General features: G+C 38.8%; 1 protein-coding gene across 1 annotated transcript; it reads right to left on the bottom strand.

Moving 5' to 3' along the window:
• Window positions 1–12895: 12895 nt before the first annotated feature.
• On the bottom strand, window positions 12896–20339 carry LOC118179888 (U24-ctenitoxin-Pn1a-like). Its single transcript, XM_035349047.2, has 4 exons — window positions 20286–20339; window positions 18463–18493; window positions 13855–14079; window positions 12896–13109 (listed from the first exon to the last, which is right to left on the bottom strand). The coding sequence occupies exons 1-4, from the start codon at window positions 20307–20309 to the stop codon at window positions 12955–12957; spliced, it is 435 nt and encodes a 144-aa protein (XP_035204938.2). The 5' UTR covers window positions 20310–20339; the 3' UTR covers window positions 12896–12954.
• Between the last annotated feature and the right edge of the window lie 435 nt (window positions 20340–20774).

Genomic DNA, 20774 nt, shown 5'->3' with positions numbered 1-20774 from the left:
AAATACAAGAGCGCGTGCACGTAACATTTAATAAATATATCTTTTTCAATTTCGAGAAAGTACTAGAAAATTCTCGCGCGCGATTTTAAAATCTTACAAAAGTAGAAAACCTCTCAGTTCGTTGTAGTTACTTAATTTGTTTTTGTTTAGAAAACTGCTCTTGTTGACTGTAGCGAATTCGCGGATTAGCTTTCTTTAGCTGTTTTGAATTAAGTTCTCTTGAACGTTTGAGTAGTTAGAAGATAACTACTCTGATATATGGCAGCAATTTCAGCAGTGAGTGGCAACATAAATGGGCATATCGACGGAGTTCCTTGCAATATGATCATTGACACAGGAGCTAATGTTATGATCATTCGGAAAGATTTAGCTCAACAATTTAAAGATAAACTGATTTGGACGCCATCCTGTGTTACCTTCCAGACTGCGTCTGGCGAAGAAATCTCCATAGCTGGGAAGTTAAACGTGAGCATCACGTTTGGAAGAGCCGTCTACCATCATACGGCACATGTAGCAGAGATCACTGATTCTTGCATACTCGGATTGGACTTTCTAAGGAAATACAATTTTTCCTTGGACTTTAAAAATAACGAATTGCATTCTACATCTGAGGACATAGCGTTATTTGGAGTTAATGATGAAGAAGTTAAATCTGTCCATAAAATCATAGCACAAGACCATATCACAATATCGGCAAGACCAGAAATTTTACTTCCTGGATCCATAGCCGAAAACAGAAATTTCCGCTACGGCATCATAGAATATCCCAATAACTGTAATAGCCCAAAACGAGTACTAGTAGCCTCAACACTCGTCGACCTATCCAGAACGGTTATCCCGGTGAGAGTCGCCAATGTAACTGAAAAGTCGAGAGTTATTAAAAAAGGTGAAGTGGTTGCAACATGTACTCCAGTAACCAGCGTTGAAAGAAAGAGTAACAAAGAATCCGTGTCCTCAGAGAGCATTACATCGGAGTTATTGCAGAATGCACAATTAAACGATAAAGAGAGAAATGCTGCCGATCGCGTCATTAAAGATCTTCAAGTTGTTTTCTCCCGCTCGTCTTCTGACGTGGGTCGAACTAGTTTGACACAACATAGAATAGACACCCGCGATCATCCCCCGATCAAGCAACATCCAAGACGTCTACCGTTTACTAAACAGGAAGAAGTGCGAACACTGTTAAAAGATATGGAAGAAGGCGATGTCATCGAGCCTTCAGTAAGTCCATGGGCTTCTCCCATCGTCCTAGTCAGAAAGAAAGACGGCTCAACAAGATTTTGCGTCGACTACCGCCGGTTGAATGAGGTTACGAAGAAAGACAGTTACCCTCTTCCTAGAATTGACGACATTCTAGACACTCTTTCTGGAAGCAAGTGGTTCTCAACACTTGATTTAAAGAGTGGGTATTGGCAGGTAGAAATACAGCCTAAAGACCGAGAAAAGACGGCATTTACTACGGGACAAGGGCTTTGGCAATTCAAGGTGATGCCGTTTGGACTGTGTAATGCGCCGGCAACATTCGAACCTCTTATGGGGACTGTTTTGAAGGGCCTTTCCTACGAAGCCTGCCTGATATACCTGGACGACATCATCATCGTCGGAAAAAGTTTTGAAGAACATTTAGAAAATCTTAGGAAGGTGCTTCAGAAACTGAAAGAAGCCAATCTGAAGCTGAGTCTCGCTAAATGCAAATTGTTCCAAAAGGAAGTGACTTACCTGGGACATGTAATCTCTGCAGAAGGTGTGCGCACGGATCCTGAAAAGGTATCAGCGATTAACTCCTGGAAACGTCCCGAAAATGTCCATCAGCTGAGAAGCTTCCTAGAGCTTTGCACCTACTATAGGAGATTCGTGAAGGACTTTTCTTCCATCGCAAGACCCCTTAACAAGCTGACAGAGAACAAGCAAAAGTTCTTGTGGACAAAAGAATGCGAGGATGCATTTAACAACTTAAAGGAGGCTTTAACATCTGCTCCAATCCTGACGTATCCTCAGCTCGACAGACCATTTATTCTCGACACGGACGCGAGCAATGAAAGTGTCGGTGCGGTTTTGTCCCAAGAAATAGACGGCCAAGAACGTGTAGTGGCGTACTGGAGCAAGTGCCTGTCTAAACCAGAGAGGAACTCTTGTGTCACCAGGAAAGAGTTGCTCGCCATAGTCAAAGTTGTAGAACATTTCCATCACTATCTATACGGCAGAGAATTCCTCCTCCGCACCGATCATGCATCATTGACCTGGCTTTTAAATTTCAAGAATCCCGAGGGTCAAATAGCCAGGTGGATACAGAGACTCCAGGAATATGACATCACTATCCGTCATCGTAAGGGATCACCACACGAAAACGCCGACGCCCTGTCTAGAAGACCTTGCCAAGAAAGCTGCCGATATTGTTCCAGGGTCGAAGCGAAATACGAGCTGCTGAGTCCGGTCGCACGACAAATTACGACATCAACATGGGCTGATCCAGACCCGTGGAATGATGATGAAGTCAGGAAAGACCAGCTGGAAGACCGTGACATTAAACCCATAATTGATTTTGTAAGGATCTTAAGTTTTACTAACGTTTATTTTATTTTAAATCTTTACTATCACTTCTTATTTTCTACTTCCGGCCAGAATTATAAGCGTGAAGGTTTTTATGCAAAGTTTGTCTGGCGAACGCCAAGTATTTAAGTGTGGCCTTTTTGCCAAGCGAAAGAGAGGAAGCAGTAAGTCAACGCAGGCCGCTTACATTAGAAGTTACGCAGTTGCTGTTCGCCTTCCAGGCCAGAGGTTTTAATCCTCTTGATAAATTAAACGTATTGTAGTGTTCACAGTCTCTGTGCTACATACGGCTTCCTGTTATTATAAGGCCAATCTTCCACGTGTATTATTCTAAAGTTAAATTAGAGTTTAGTTTTATTTTTATACTTTTTTACGTTAGACCCCGAGTGGAGGGTCAGTGTATTCCGAAGTACGGAAGTTATTGTATATAGAGAAAAATAAAGGGTTTTGTATACCCTTCGTCTGTATCCTGTCTACTTACCACAATTAGTGAACATAGCTTTAGTAAGCTCTCTGTTCCGAGTCAGGTCCTTGTATGTTCCCGAAGAAGGTTAGAAGGAACATTGAACCTGATAGTGGCGCCCAACGAAGAAGAATAACCATGGCCGAGTTTCAAGAAGAACTTGTGCTGCTTGCAGAAACGGCTCAGAATCCAGAAATGCCAGCTGCCGCCCTGGAAGGATTCGGTTACATCGTCCAGACCATGCGCGCTTCGATGAAACCAGAAGCAACGTTTAATGGAAACTCACCGGTAACCAGTTTTTTGGAAAAATTGGATGACCACTTCATGCTCTACCCCGTGCACGAGTTTCAAAAAGTTACCTTAGCTACCAGCGCTTTGAGGGGCCAAGCGCTTAACTGGTTCAAATGTATCGGCAGAAGTCTCTTGGGTCAAGCAGGAAGTCCCACCTATACTTACGAAAATTTCAAGACTGCCCTACTAAAAGCCTTCCCTGTTGTAAGGGATCGTGCGAAATTAGAAACAGAACTTTTTAGTATATATCAACAAAGAATCGAAAACCTCTCGAGCTTTATTTTAAGAAAAATTCACGTTTTCAAGCTCTTGTATGGAAACCGTCCGGATCCTGAAATAATTCAAGTGATTTTGCCGAGGTTACTGCCCCAAGTGCAAGACTTTATTGAATTAAGAAATCCGACTACACTGGAAAAGTTATTTGAGCTAGCAATCCAGTTTGAAAGTAGAAGAACGGCGGACGTCGAAAGAAGACGCTAATATCAACAGCGAAACCAATTTGGTACGCCAAGACTACAGCAAACTCAAGCATACGGCTACGGAGAAAAAGCGAATCAGTGGGCATGGAAACCCGATCATTCAAAAACAGGCGGCGAACGTCGACAGTTCAATAGCAACCCAGGAAAAAAGTCTCAAGGCTAGGGGAAAAAGAAGGAAAGCACGGAAAGGAAAAATAATTTAAACTAAAACGGATTTCTGCTGACGAGAGGGTGCGGAAATCCGAAGGCCACGAAAACCCCTCTTCCTACAAGATAAATACAGTAATGGTGAAAAATTTGACTCTTCCGAAGATTGAAGTCTTGGTGAATAATATCCCGGCCACCGCACTCCTGGATACCGGCGCGCAGTGTTCCTGTGTGGCAGAGGAGTTTTTTAGAAAGTATTTTCGCAAATACCGCATATATAATGCGGATAATACAACAGTGTTAGCGGCGCAAGGAGAAAAATGTGAGTGCGTAGGTAAAGTACCTTTGTATATCCGTATCAAGGACGAACAAGTAAAGGTGATGTTTTTTATAGTAAAGAATCTGCAAGCACATTTAATCTTAGGAATAGACTTTCTTTCAGACGCACAAGCTACACTGGATTTTAATGAAGCGTCCCTTAAGCTGACAATGAAACCAGTGCGTGTAGAAAAGGTTGAACCGCCAAGGTTAAATCTTGACCACCTGCCTAATGACGAGCAAGATAGAATCCGACAAGTGGTAAGTGAATTTGCTTCGTTATTTAGTGATATTCCAGGATTTACACAGGTTACTAACCATAGTATTGACACCGGAGATGCATTGCCAGTTCGTCAAAAACCATACCGGTATGATAAGAATAAGGAAAAAATTATAGAATGGCATATTACCGATATGCTACGTAAAAAGATCATAACGCCCATCTCAAGTAGTTATGCTAGCCCGGTGGTTTTATGTAAGAAAAATAATGATTATCCTTTGGAGCATCCAAAAAGGTGGAGATTCGCTATTGATTACCGTAAATTAAATTCCATAACGAAATATCCGGTATATCCGTTACCGATCATAGAAGAAATTTTAAGGAACATAAAATCAACCAAATTTATGACGACTTTAGACTTAACGACTGGTTATTTTCAAATAGGGGTGAGGCCTGAGGACGTGCCTAAGACTGCTTTTATAACCAAGTCTGGCACTTATGCATTTTTGCGTATGCCGTTTGGCCTTTCAGGCGCCCCGGCAACATTTCAGCGATGCATGGACATTGTGTTAAGACCTGTTCTTGGAAAGTCCACATTTATCTATTTAGACGATATCATTATTACTAGTGATAATCTCGACCAACATATACAGGATTTAAGACAGGTGTTTTCTTTATTAAATGAGGCCGGTCTAAAAGTTAATGTCGAAAAGTGCAAATTTGCAGCCCCTGAATTAAAATATTTAGGTTACAAAATATCGCAAAAAGGGATCGAGACAGATGAATCAAAAATAATCGCTGTACAAAAGTATCCGACTCCAAACACGGCAAAGAAGCTCTCTTCTTTTCTAGGACTTTGTTCATATTATAGGTCCTTTATAAAAGATTTTGCGGCTATCGCTGAGCCATTGTTAAAATTAAAAAGGAAAAAGGGAAGATTCTCGTGGACGGCCGAAGCCAATAGTGCTTTCGAAAAATTAAAACAAGCATTAACGCAAGCCCCTGTGTTAAAATTTCCTGAAAAGGATGAAAATTTAGAAATTTCAGCGGATGCTTCGGATTATGCGGTAGGAGCGGTACTTTCGCAAAATCAGCAGCCCGTGGCATTTTTTAGCCGAACTTTAAATCAAACACAAAGAAACTATTCCGCGACCGAGAGAGAAGCACTTGCAGTTCTGTTAGCAGTGCAAAAGTTCCGAGTCTATTTTGGAAAGGCGCCGATAACAGTATACTCTGATCATGCGGCGGTAACTAGATTGTACTCAGGGAAAAATTTATTCCCAAGGTTAATAAGATGGGCACTCAAGCTGCAAGAATATAATCTGGTAATCAAGCATACCCCTGGAAAGGAAAATATCGTAGCAGATGCCCTATTAAGGATTAAAATAGACGAACAAGGCAATACCGTAAAGATGGCAATGCTGACAGCATGTACAATAAATTCCCGAGAAACTGTAATAACCGAACTGGGTAAGGATCCTGAGTTTGGAAGTATTTATGAGTATTTGAAGGATCCTGGAAATTTTAGCCACCAAGATATTGTGGCGATAAGAAATAGGGCGGCCCATTACGAACTAATAGATGGTCTATTATTTTATACAAAAACTACGAATTCCAACAACGAATTTCGACCTGTTATCCCAGCTAGTCTTAGATTAAATATCCTGCAGGAGCTCCGTGACAGCCCTTTAGCTTCTCATGCTGGTATTCGAAAAACTATCCAACGCGTACGCGAGGCAGTCTACTTTCCTGAACTGCAAAAGTTAACAAGGGCGTATGTCCAGTCCTGCCCAACATGTCAAGCAGTTAATTAAATTAATTTCCGCCCGGCCGGGTTTCTAAATAGTATTAAATCCGAATTTCCAAATGAAATAATTGGCATCGATTTATTGGGCCCTTTCCCAAAAAGTCAGTTAAATAAAAGTCGCTATCTCCTTGTTATGGTTGATCATTTTATTAAATGGACCGAAATTGTTCCCTTAATTGTTCCCTTAAAACGAGCCTCCGCGAAATTAGTTAATGATTCTATTTTAAATAAATATATTTTAAAATACGGGGCGCCCCTAAAAGTTATATCGGATAATGGTCCTCAATTTGTAAGTAATGTATTTGAAGACATGTGCCAAAAACTGGGCATACGTCATTTAAAAATGGTCCCGCATCGGCCGCAATCAAATATAGCGGAACGGGTCAATAGAAATATAGTGAAAATTATCCGTAGTTATGTTAAAAATTTTCATAAAAGCTGGGATAACTATGTCAATGAATTTGCTTTCGCCCTTAGGACCGCAAAACATGATACAACGGGCAAAACTCCTGCTGAATTATTTTTAGGCAGAAAGATTATAACGCCGTTAGATAAATTATTTTATGTGCAACAAAGAGCCCCAGAATTTAAAATGGGTGATATACAAAAATTAATTAAAGAAGCAAAAAAGAATACTGAAGTAGCACAGAGAAAACAAAGGCTTTATTATGATATGAAACGACGGGCAGTAACTTATAAAGTAGGGGATGAAGTGTTAAAAATTAAGCATTCACTTTCTTCAGCACCAGAAGATAAAACTGCCAAATTTTTTCCACGATTTGAAGGACCATATGTTATAGAAAAAATAACTCACGCTGTTGTAGTGTTAAAAGCCAGAAATGGTGAAACCTGTTCCGCAAACATTGATCAAATTAAGCCCTACTTCGATCGTAATAAAATGCAAATCTTTTCAGATCTTTTGCAGGATCCGGCACGGCAGACACCGCAGGTACAAGTTCCAGAGGTGGGAAAACGACAAGTACGAGGGCAAGCCAATGAGAGACAAAAACAAGTGAAAAGAAAATTGCCCCGCGGAAAAATTGAATGTAACAAGAAAAAGAAGCCGTTCCACCGTCCAGAAAACAGAGTTCACGAACACCCCCAGAATGAAGAAGGGAGAAGGACGACGTACGTGAAGAGGACCAGGAGAAATGACGGCAACTATAACCCGGCTTTAAAACGGAAGATCTACTCATCCGACAGAACTCTCCGCAGTAAAAGTCGCCGAACTGCGGAAGGGCCATCAGCGGCGGAGGAAAAAGTTCAAGGAAAGTTTGAACGGCCAGCAACGAGGTCCAAGCAAGAACACGGAAGAAATTTCCCGGTTCCGCCAAGACCAGCTGCCATCAAACGGCAAAGACCACAAGCAGAGGAGAAAAGGAAAGTATTCAAGGGTGGCCGTACTGGTGAAAAAAGGAAGCTTCCAGAGGAAAGCACTGAAGGGCGAGCCCGTACAAGAAGGAGGATAAACCAACCTACTATCTGCAGTACCTTTAAAGACTGGGCCGAGAAAAGGATGTCCGAATATTACAAAGATAAGTAAAATTTTATGTTACTTTGCAAACTTAAGTTAATCTTTCATTCTTACTGCAAGTGGCAGATTTCAAGAAGTTTTACCTCATGCGAGGTCTACCTTTATCGCCAAAAGGGCGAGAAATGAGTTGTGACCGATTTTCTTATTATGTTTTTCAATTACTCGCGCGTAAAACTAAAGTTGATGTATAATAGCGTTGTGTAAAAACTTAAATATTGTAAAAAAAGTTATTGTATAAATTTTATTTAAAACATTCTAGCAAGAGAGAAATTTTAGTCTGAAAGACTTTTTGAAATGTATTATTTCAATGTAGAAAGAATTGGCACTTGCTTTGAAAAGAATAGAAGTTAACAATGTACTACTAATGTATGTTTTCAAATCTGTAAAATTAACGGCATGTTGATATGTTCTGTTATTTTAAATGTTAAGAAATACCGTGATATGGTAAAAGTGAAAGTAATGTTAAAAATTTGTTATTCGTGTGACTGTAAAGATTAAATCATGGCGAATATGTGGTAAAGGTTGAATGATGTAGTTAGGCTCTCTGACGCTACACTTTAGAGTTAGCCACTTTTAGAATAGTACCTCAGGGTTTAGAGTTGAAATTAGGGTGTGTTTAGAGGTCTCGTTATGTTGAATTTTAACACGTTAGTGTTTTGATTGTAGGAGGAAGTGTGGCACACGTAGACAGAAACACATTCGTGTTTGGTGTTCTTTTACAACACATGTCAGAGAGCACGGGGAAAGATAATTAAAATAGTCATGAATGAAATAAGAATGTTAAGAGCAGTATAATTCTATATGTTACTTGCCATGTCATTGTGTAACATTTCATTAAACTAGTTTTCCTTCCAGATCTCTGTAAGGAACCAGAATTGAATAAAAGCTCCTGGTTAGATGCAGTACAGATGAAAAAAAGATTGTTGTATATCCTGGGAGCTGCTATTGTAACAAATTTTTTTATTTTAGATTTTCTAGTTTCTAACGAAGTTATGTTTGTAAAAGGTTGGCCTCGCGTTAGATTCTAGAGCTAAAAGTTTTCAACAAGGTCGTTTTAGACCTCAGTTTCAACCTAATTAACTCTGGCGGGAAGTATGTAAGGATCTTAAGTTTTACTAACGTTTATTTTATTTTAAATCTTTACTATCACTTCTTATTTTCTACTTCCGGCCAGAATTATAAGCGTGAAGGTTTTTATGCAAAGTTTGTCTGGCGAACGCCAAGTATTTAAGTGTGGCCTTTTTGCCAAGCGAAAGAGAGGAAGCAGTAAGTCAACGCAGGCCGCTTGCCTTAGAAGTTACGCAGTTGCTGTTCGCCTTCCAGGCCAGAGGTTTTAATCCTCTTGATAAATTAAACGTATTGTAGTGTTCACAGTCTCTGTGCTACATACGCTTCCTGTTATTATAAGGCCAATCTTCCACGTGTATTATTTTAAAGTTAAATTAGAGTTTAGTTTTATTTTTATACTTTTTTACGTTAGACCCCGAGTGGAGGGTCAGTGTATTCCGAAGTACGGAAGTTATTGTATATAGAGAAAAATAAAGGGTTTTGTATACCCTTCGTCTGTATCCTGTCTACTTACCACAATTAGTGAACATAGCTTTAGTAAGCTCTCTGTTCCGAGTCAGGTCCTTGTATGTTCCCGAAGAAGGTTAGAAGGAACATTGAACCTGATAATTTGATGGAGTCATCAAACAGAAAACCTACCTGGCAGGATATTTTTATCTGTAGTCCTACAACAAAACAATACTGGGCACTCTGGGATTCACTTCACATTCGAAACGGCGTCTTATACCGGAAATTTAATCGGGTGATGGGAAGACGTTCCGATGGCAACTGATATTTCCATGATCCCAGATTCCTGATGTCCTTAAATAACTACATAATAGCCCTACAGGAGGTCACTTTGGAATAATGAGGACCTTGCAGAGAGTTCGTGAGCGCTTTTACTGGAATATTCAAAGGATGACGTGCAAAAGTGGTGCCCATCTTGCCATGCCTGTGCAGGTCGGAAAGGACCGAAGAGACGCAGCTAAGGCAAGCTGCAACGTTGCAACGTAGGAGCGCCTTTTGAACGAATCGCCTTTGACATCTTGGGACCTCTGCCACGAACTGCTGATGGCAACAAATACATACTCGTTGTCACTGATTACTTCACCAAGTGGCCTGAAGCGTATCCTATTCCTGATCAAGAGGCTGTTACAGTAGCTGAGGTGATGATACAGCTCTGGATTTCCAGGTTCGAAGTGCCTCTTCAGTTACATTCCGATCAGGGAAAGAATTTTACCTCGGTAGTAATCAAAGAACTATGCAAACTACTCGGTATTGACAAAACCCAAACGACGTCATTACATCCCCAGTCGGACGGCATGGTAGAGAGGTTCAATCGAACCATCCTTAATAAACTCTCATTAGTGGTTTCCAGAAACCAGCAGGACTGGGACACGAAATTATCGCTGTTTTTACTTGCTTACCGCAGTGCTGTCCACGAGACTACCGGCTATTCCCCATCACAGATGATCTTCGGTCGTGACCTTCGTCTTCCTTGTGATCTATTGTTTGGTCGCCCTCCGGATGCTCCTTCATGGTCTGAGGAATATATTCAAGATCTCCAGGCCCGGTTTGAAGTGATGCACAACTTTGCACGAGAGCGAGTCAACTTGGCGACGGAGAAGATGAAGACCCGCTATGACACAAGAGCTACTGAACATCAATTCCACGAAGGAGACAAGGTGTGGTTGTGGAATCCGATTCGACGGAAAGGACTTTGTCTGAAATTACAGTCACCTTGGGATGGTCCGTACACGGTCCTAAACAGGCTGAATGACGGTGTGGTTCAGATCGGTAAGACTTCGAACTCTAAGCCTAAAGTCGTTCATTACGACAGGTTAGCTCATTACTAGGGCCATAGTACTTAATGTAAATAATTGTAAATAGTGTAAGACCATGGTCCCCTTTTTTTTCTTCTAAATATGTATTTAGTATTTGATTTGTATTTAGTATTTGAATGCATTTGATTTGTTTAAGTTAGTTATTGCATTTATGTTCATGTTGTTTATTATTGTAATGTAATGTTTAGCATTGCACTTATGCCTTAGTTGTAAGTTTGACTTCCTGTCCAGGGATTGTACTGCCCGGGACGTGCAGTCCTTGGGAAGGGGGCAGTGTTACGAATTTGGCATTTAAATAATTAACGTTAGTTGAATTGTAAATTAAATGGTTTTATTTCCCACGCAGTGCAGCGCGTGACGAATATTAAAAGAAAGCTAAGCCGGAAAATTGAAAATACAAGAGCACGTGCACATAACATTTAATAAATATCTCTTTTTTGATTTCGAGAAAGTACTAGAAAATTCTCGCGCGCGATTTTAAAATCTTATAAAAGGAGGAAAACCTCTCAGTTCGTTGTAGTTACTTAGTTTGTTGTTATTTAGAAAACTGCTCTTGTTGATTGTAGCGAATTCGCGGATTAGCTTTCTTTAGCTGTTTTGAATTAAGTTCTCTTGAACGTTTGAGTAGTTAGAAGATAACTACTGTGATATATTGTGATACTGCACGATTATTTGAGGACATTTAATCATATTTGTTGTGATAATAATAAATTTTTGTTCATTTTTCATCGGACTTATGCATTAATTCCTTAACGAACCCGTACGCACGCAACATTATTTTTGTTTAAATATTTTAGAATGTTAGAAAACGAATGAATGTTGAAAAAGACACACAAAATCAAAGATACGTTAAAATTAATTTTTTTGGCTTTGAGAATGAGATTCCGATGACCTCAGACATCTCGTGATTTATGTATAGCTAATATAAACAAACAAGTTCATTCATCCTCTTCTTCTTTTGCGGAATGTATCTCATTGACTTTTAAAACAAATAATACACAGTAATGTTGAGCAAAGGATTCAAATAACCTATTTAGGCACAATATTGTTTGTTTAAAATGCCTGAGTTTCTTACTGAGAAGCTAGCGTAAAAATTGGGTCAGACTGACCCCGTGCCTGTAATAATGTCATGGAAAAGGGTGCGTGAGCTGAAGGGTTAATGCACTATGTCTCATTTGATGTACATATGAAAAATACATGTTTCTGAATGACTGCTGAAATTTTAACTGTTAACAGTAAAATTTGCATACACTGAAACTTCTTTTCACTATTTTCTTGAGGATTACAGTAGAACTCCAATTATACGTATCAGCTGGGACCAGACGACCCCATTCGGATAATTGGAGTTTTTCCGAAGAAAGGATCTACGTACACTTGAATTAATTACTGTATGTACTCTATGTTGAAAATGGGAGAAAAAAACTGTCTTTAAAGAAAAAGAGGTTTTAATTGAGTAAAATGTAAAGAAAACACTTTTACGTACATGTTATATAGCGTACTGTACAGTATGTACAAGTGCTGAAAGTCATTTCTTGCTGAACATCTCGGTCAAAGTAAGCTGTTTGACGGACAGCGTGCCTGCAGATTTCTTAGCCAACCGTTATAAAGGATGAACAACCAAGCTTCTGAGCTAAAATCTTAGCTTTTTCACAAAGAATCATATCCGAGATTGGGTTTCCCATAGAATATTGCTGCAAAAACCACCCCAAAACAACATCTTCTAAATTTTTGTTTATTGCTGCTTTGACGAGCTTCCATCTTCGTTTTCAAGCACTGGCAAAAGTTTAAAAGTGTAGGTTTGATCCTTTTAATGTCTGAAATCGTTGACAGTCCAACACTTCGTTTCCGTCTTAATTTGTTTCTTAATTTCTGAAAGCGATTCGGATATTCGGAGTTTGGATAATTGGAGTTGTACTGTATTTATAAATTATATCTAAACGATATTTAGCTGACATTGAAATTTTGTGAAATTTATGCAGGAAAAATATCGTTAATTGCATTTTATTTTTGCACCAGTATATACTGATTCATGTTAGAAGCTCACTTTTTTCAAATCTTAAAATACCAGTATCTGCCAGATTTTTGTAAATTAAAATGAAATTTGATTTATTTTGTTGGTTTAGAAGTTTTGTAACAATTTGTAATATATTGTAGGGCCGAAATCTTTCAGAAACACAAGACGCAGTCAAGCACAATTTACTTTTTGCCCTTTTCAAAACTTTATTTATTCACAGAGTGAGATACAAACATGAAATTAGTCGCAGTTCAGTTCAGTTCTCTCAGAAACGATATCTCCGACCCGTTGGCCATCCTTATCTACACACCAGCAGCTGTTGTTGTAATCCCAGCATTGTTTCTTAGCCCAGCTACCATCATCTTCGCACTGAGGAATGTAGGCATTCTCGTGGTCTGGAAGAAAGAAAGGAATTTTAGTTTGACAGTAAATCAGTAACGTAAGATTTCATTAATTAGACATTCCAAATGTTATTCTGACTAGCGAAAGCTATCCGAAACCGAAAGGCGAGTTTGACTCTCTTCTAAGTGTTGGCTATCTGCGTGTTGTCTTCTGGTTAGCGAAGACTTCGAAACGGAAGGCTGATCTTGAAAAAAAGCTCCTTTTTACTCCCCCCCCTTTTTTTTTTTTTTTTTTTTTTTTTTTTTTTTGTCATCCTTTATTGCATACCTTGGGAAAAAAGTTCTTGGTCACAAAACAGTTAAGACAAGGTGGAAGTCTAATCATTAAATGCGTCCCGAACAATCGTTAACCAGAATGTCTCTCTTTATCGGAATTTGTAAAATAATAGTTTTTGTAGTGCTGACGGCAATGCACTGCATTTTGGCAATAACTGCGTATTATTGCGACAAGTTAGAAATAAGCATGGTAACATAAAGGACTTGTTCACACCAGCGGACGAGCGGTAAGAGCCATTGAATGCTGGTAGTTCGGTCCGGGGTTCGAGTCCCAGAGCACTGCACGAAATGTTTTTCTAGGATAGTTCACCATGATAACTTTTCGATCAATTTTTCAAATAGATTACTTGTCGATGGTTTATAGTTTATTGCTTGTATAAACAACATTTATGCGCACGTAAATACTTTGAAGAGCTCAACTAACGAAGACTTATATAATAGAAAATGAAATGGAATTCCTTACTGCTGTCGATCTTCTGCTTCCTCCTAAGGTAGCACCCGCATTCCTTGATCTTGGTGGAGATAGGGCTAGCAGCGTGTCCTTTCTTGTCGTAGCAGACGCAGAACTTGCTGTCCTTGTAGCACTGCAGTTCTTCGTAGTCTCCGTTCTCCTTGCATTTGGGGATAAGCTTCATGATAGTCCCTATTTTCTCAGCTTGCTCTCGGTGTTTTTCGCAGTCACTCTTAGCTGCGAGAATAAAAACACTATTAATAACGGTTTAAAATTCTCTACTTTCTTGAGAATTAAAAGATCAAACTCAAGTGCACTTAATCAGAGCAAGTTAAATGAATTAAAATTGCCTATTTGCATATTGAGGGTCAACGGAATGTTTGAAAGTGAAGAATCTTGTTAAATGGATAGGTTCTAAAAATTTGAATGAAAACTTTAAAACCAGAATGAAATGGAGAAGCAACGTAACCACTAAATCTTAAAGAAAAAGAAAAAAATTCGTAACTTCAGCGGGATAAAGTATTAGCTTTTCTTTGAAAGAATAACCTTCCATTGAACGTTTCCTTCCTTTTTAATAAACGAAGTACTTTTCAGTTCCATAATATCCTCATTTTCTGTAATTTCTTTTATAATTTTTCGATGATCTTATTTTGTTTAAAAAAGAAATTGAGTTGGATCTGTATTCAGTCTGTTATTGGCTTGAATATTTTAATATTTTGAAGTCTCGCTTTCTTTGTTAGCATCAAATGGACGAAACTTATAAGATTTAAGTGAATTTTCACTATCCCTTGTAAAGTACCACAGAGGCTGAAAATGATTATAAAGGACACTTTCATTTAACTCAAATAACTGTTCAACAGAAGTCAAAAGTCAGCATTTATGGCTTAAATCAAAGTACAGAAATTGACTTAACTAAGCCATCGTAATTTTGTAGGGTTTTTCTTAATTTGCATAACTAATTTATTTTAAGTTTACCTGTTCTCAACTTCTCAAACTTCCCCTCACATTCTCTCGCCAGGATGTAAATTTTAAGTTAAGTGACGTGCTATTTAAACGTGTGATTATCTCAGTTTTATTCAGAGCGTGTTTCGCTAGCCTAGCGCACGTTTCGTTGTTATTTTCGCGGTAACTCGAGTTAGGCCATTTTAGCCGTTTTCAGTTTAGTATCACGCCGGTTAGATCTCTGTGAGTCCATCTCTTAGGAGAAATTTTGATTTTTCAGATTTGATTTTGTATTCGCGTCTACGTTTAAGTTATCGCCGCAAGTGAACGGTGTTTTTGTAAAGCTGAGTTAATAAAGAGTTATTTTCACCCTTCTTCTGTGCTGGAATTTATTTCACGCCTGTGCGAGAATTCGCCAGGTTCATCGTTGGATCTAAGTTTATGCATGTGGACAGTTAGAGATAGATCTTAGAAGTTAGCCTAACGGCTACATAATTAAAGAATGCGCAAATTGACTCTGACCTAAAGTCGACGTGACAAGCCTAAAGCCGAGGATAACTCCACAGATGCCACAGATTACTACCCTCAAGACAATTAAATTGGCAACGTGGCGTTCAGCAGGCAGAACACTCTCTGATTCTACCAAGGTTCCGCTAGTCGCCGTGATTAACATGCTAGATGCATGTTGTTTTCGGCTATCTTGATGTATTTGCTTCAGCAGGCGCTTGGAGTAGGGTGCTTACTTGATCAGTGAGTCCAAGAAGACAGCTAGGATGGATGAAGGGTAAGTAATGGATGCATAAAACAGTCTTATAACACTCCTAAATGGCTACTGATTCTACCCTCCAAAACCTTCCTTTAAATGCTATCTTCTTTCTACCTCATTTAAATACATGCGAGATAGAAATTTCTATTCTGGCAGGAAAATGGGAAACAAGCAAGACAGGAAAGCAAATTAGCGTAAAACAACCGGTTGTGACTGAAGGTATACAATTTTATGCCGAAACAACAAATTTATAAATGAATTCCTAAACTATTAACTAAATTTAATAAAATGTAAGAGAAATCGAATTTATAATAACAGTTATTTAGGAAGATAGGAATACAAAGAACAATCTTCACAAAATTATCGAGAGAGAAATACCCATAGCCATTAGTAAGTCCTACAGTATATATTCCTATAAAATGTAAAATGAGTTTCAATTTTAGAGTACAGGACTAAAATGAAAAATGAGTTTTACTTTATTAGTACATGACATATTTGTCGTCAAAAGTTGTAGGGGCCTTGTTTATTCCAGAAGAACTACGATCACCGATGCGTCTCTGATTTCAGTGGGGCTCACAAATGATGTTAGATCGCGTAATAGAAACATTCACTAAATGTTGTGATTTTGCATCTGCGAGGGGGGCGTGTAGTGGTCTAGCGTTTGGCAAAATATACAACAGCTTTCTCAGTATCTTATTGCCTAAACATGAAATCGATAATTTTAACGTCACTGAAAACAAATGCTACTTGTGTATTATCTTACCAACTGTGAAACTATTTCCAAGCAAGGAGATTTAGAGCAAACTTGGATAAGCATGACGTCATAACACAGTCCTAATATCTGTGCTTTCGTCTGATATAATCCCGCTCCTTTACTGATTTTGGATACGCCATCTTTTGTTTTTACCACAAGGATATAATTTAACTGTTATTGTTGTATTTTTAATTGCATTTTGGGGAAAAAAAAGTGAGCTTGGGGATTGTAGAATCTCATTTGGGGCCGAATTCCTATTCATCTACAGCTGATCGAAAGAATTCACATCTATCGAAAAGAGGGGGGGGCGACAGTTGGTTATGGCGTACAAAATAGTAATAGGTTGGAAAAATCACTTGTGAGAAGTCTGTATTAACAGCGTTCTAAACAGAGCTTTCGGTAAAAAAGGAGGTCCTAACAAAATAATAGAAATAAACAAAATCTTTCCTACGAAGTGTATAAGAGAAGCGGGTTTTCCGGAGTAGTAGGATCTGGTGGACTGCGCAGGGAGATTACACTGACTACCAATAAGTATTTGGACACCTGTGATAGAAAAGAAAAACTAACTTTATTCAAAATCAATAGTTGGTAGAGCCTCCACTTGAAGTAATTACAGCGTGGACCCTCCGGGGCATACCTTCCACAAGTCTTTGTATGACAGCTAGTGGTATTTTCTTCCACTCGGCTTGGAGAAGACATAGAAGTTCCTTCACCGATTTTGCACGGGTAGTGCACCCCTGAATTCGGCGATGCAACTCGTCCCAGAGGTTCTCGATAGGGTTCAGGTCTGGACTCTGGGCAGGCCAGTCCATTCGATGAACTCCATTGGCACCATACCAAGCCTTGGTTAACGTCGAAACATGGCAATTGGCATTGTCATCCTGAAAGTAACAGAGGTCCAACCCGTAAAACTGCCCCAACGTAGGAAGCACATTGTCATTCAAAATAGTGCAGTAGGCATCGGAGTTGAGTTTACCATGAATGGGGACCAAGGGTCCCAGCCCATACCAGGAGAAACACCCCCAGACCATAATTCCACCTCCGCCGAACTTGACTGTTGGCACAATGCATTCTGGCAGGAGACGTTCTCCAGGTAGACGCCAGACCCAGACACTGCCATCCGAACGATAAAGGGTCAACTTTAATTCGTCACTCCAAAGAATCCGTTTCCACTAATCTACGGTCCAATTTCAATGTGCTTTGCACCACATTAACCGAGCAGCGCGGTTGGACTTTATGATCAAAGGCTTATGGGCAGCAGCACAACCATGAAAACCAAGCAGATGTGCTTCCTTACGGATGGTATTCATTGAAACAATACTCCCGGATGCCTGTTGAAATTCCTCGCGAATGAGGGCCATCAGTTGGGTGCGGTTCTTCCGAATTTCTCTGGACAGCACTCGTCGGTCTCTATCTCCCAGTTTTGTTGATATGCCGACTCGGGGCACATTCCGACAATCACCGCTCACCTTCCACTTCTTAATCACATAGGCCACTGTCGATTTTGGTTACTTCAGATCGCTAGATATGTCCCTTAAGGATCGGCCACATTTGTGATACCCGATAATTATACCTTTCTCGAAATCAGAGAGCTCCGAACTGCGAGGCATCTTGCATGCGACTAAAGCCGATGCTGTTTCCTACACGATATACACCGGCGGACTCCGTGACTTACCTTAGGACCGCAGATATCGTCATTTGCATAGGTGTTCAAATACTTATTGGTAGTCAGTGTATTTTATTGGTAAGAGTTTCAGATAAAATGCGGCTTAGAATTCCGCATGAACGATTGGCGCAACGTTGGGAGGATCTCCGCGAAATTTCATAGTTCCATGGTAGCCAACTTTCATGGTCGACGGGATAATATATAAGTATCAAACAAATTAATAATAAGCTTGAGGTATAAAAGATGAAAAAAATCTCTTAAATTTCTAAGCAGAATGTAGTAAGTTCTGACGAAAACACTCAAGAATAATTTCCAGTATTTTATCTGTTCGAGGAATTTGTACATTACAATGTTTTGGTTAGTAAAGAGTACTCAGTCTGCAGTTTAATGATTAGATGTTTAACATTTTAAATTTGAGATCAAAGCAAAAAATTTCAGATTGTTATAATTTATTAAAATAATTACTATATTTCAAATAAATAAGATACTTACGCCTAGCAAGAGCTACAGCCACGACGACAAGCTGCAAAGAAAATTAAAATAATATATTTCAAGAAACTTACAATATTTTTACAATATTAATCATATAACTAATCCTATAAATAATGCTTAAGTGATATTTCGATGGTTCAATAGTATTTGCACTATTTGCTTTAAAAAACTCTTCAATATTACAGCATTTCACTTCTGTTTTAATGTGGATCTAGTTATGATCAGAAATTCACATATATAAAAGCAGTCTCTTCAAAGTTTCAGCTGTTATCTGCATTTAACTTATATCTATACTTTACACATGGTAACCCGTTAGTACCAATCTCTCCTTTAAGGTGTGGTTTATTTGATTTTGTCAAAGAACTTGAAGGCTATCTGCCTAAAGAGCGGATCTGCCTTCGTGGAGGATTTCTAAGGGCTCTTATCCATGTTAAACATGAGAAAAAACACGAAAACGCCTATGCAGTTAGCACGTTTGCAGTAATTCCAACCCAGGTCGAACTAACAGTGCTTAGGGACTTTACCGCTTGGCCACTTGTGTCCGGGTTTTTTTAAAGATAACTAACACTTTTTTTGTCTTTTTGAAGAAGGTGTACAGTCTGTCTATAAGAAAAGCTCTCGCCAGTTAGTCTGCAGCTGTCTGTTGCCATAGAAACGAGCCTTGATCCATTTTCCATAAGGGTGTCTTGAAGATTTACTTTTCACTTTGCCATCTTGACGCATTTAAAGATGAATTGGCAACCCTTGGTTCTCCCCATTTGAAATATACTAGCTCTGTTGCTATAGCGACCCCCACCCGCCAGACACTGTGGCGGGAACTATTCTTCTCGTAGACAGACAGTATCCTTAATGCAATGTAAGTTTCCGCTAGTCGCAGGATGGTTTTGGATCGCTGTTGACTATAACGGCTTTAAGTAATTATTAAGCTGTAACAAAGAAAATACGATAAGTGCTTAGATTTATTTACTGAATCAGTTTGGTTTATTTGATTATGGCAAAGCACACGAGGGCTATCTTCCTAAGCGGAAGGATGCTTTCGTGGAGTGTTTTCTAAGGAAAACTGCCTCCTATCCTGGTTACACACGGGTGAAACTACGAACAATGTGCATACATAATACCCAAACGAAAATGCCCATTCAGTTCGCCTGGAATCGAACTCAGGTTGAACTACTAGTGTTCTGCGACTTTTACTGCCCGGCTGCTGGTGGGCTTAAGTGAATTAGAACAAAACATGTACATAACAGAAATAAAACACGTAGTTGATCAAAGTTAATAAGATATTGACAAGTTTCTATTTTATTAAACATGTAATTAATCAAAGTTAACAAAATATTGATAAGAATTTTGATAAATCTTTTCACAGTCGCCTTGCTCTCAAAATTCTGCTTATCAAATTACCCTACAGCCTCAGTTAATCGAATGATGACCATGCAAAAGATATTTGATGGAATAAAACTTAATTTTCTGTTAAAAATATAAAATACGTACGTAGTTTGTTCACTAATGTTGCTGAAACATATAATTTAATGCAAAAATAAGATATTTAATAACTGAAAACAAATTTGTGTTTAACTAAAATTAAATATGGAAATGGATTATCCAAAACTATGCCTGTACCACACAGTTCGAAAACCTGGAAGTTCTACTGAATTGATAGCTTTGCGAAATAATACTCAGAACCTGTAACCTTCATTTGCCATTAATTAAACAGAAAGGCAGAAAAAAGTTTTTGTGTCTTTCTTTCGTATAGAATAAAATACATAATCATAATATAAAAATACCTAAGGATATTAAAGCACATGCTGAACTAAATGGCAGCTTACCAAAAGGAAAATGGCGCACTTCATATTTGCTGTTTGATCTCAGTCTCCTAGTCTCTGAAATAGAAAAAAGTAACAATATAAAAACTAGACTAAAAACTAATTCCAAGCAAAGGTTTAGTATAGAACGTCACGCAGTTTTATAAATAATGAAATTTTCATATTATGCGATATTTATGACTTTTGTGTCACAAATCTTCGGCTTTCCAAGATGCTGCCAAATAAACAAGAACAGTATTTTGTTTTAAATGTCTTAGTCTCACAGGATATCAATCCATGCAGGATGCTTATAATTCCCATCATCAAAAACAGGAATTTTGTAAAGCAGGTAATTTTGTAATATACTTTCTAGTGATCCTCAAGTCTTTTGGGGTTGGAAAACGGGAAAGCTCAGCTTTGCTGTCGCTAGTTGATGACCACGGATCTTCTAATCTAGTATTAAAATAGCCATTTCACGGTAGTAACGAACATCTCTCATTTACGATCGTAATA

Source organism: Stegodyphus dumicola, chromosome 3, assembly GCF_044657685.1.
Source record: "Stegodyphus dumicola isolate Sdum_Otavi_A_Nest chromosome 3, ASM4465768v1".
Classification (NCBI taxonomy): Eukaryota; Metazoa; Arthropoda; class Arachnida; order Araneae; family Eresidae; genus Stegodyphus; species Stegodyphus dumicola.
The sequence above is the reverse complement of the archived record's forward strand: the minus strand, read 5'-3'. Positions and strand labels throughout refer to the sequence as shown.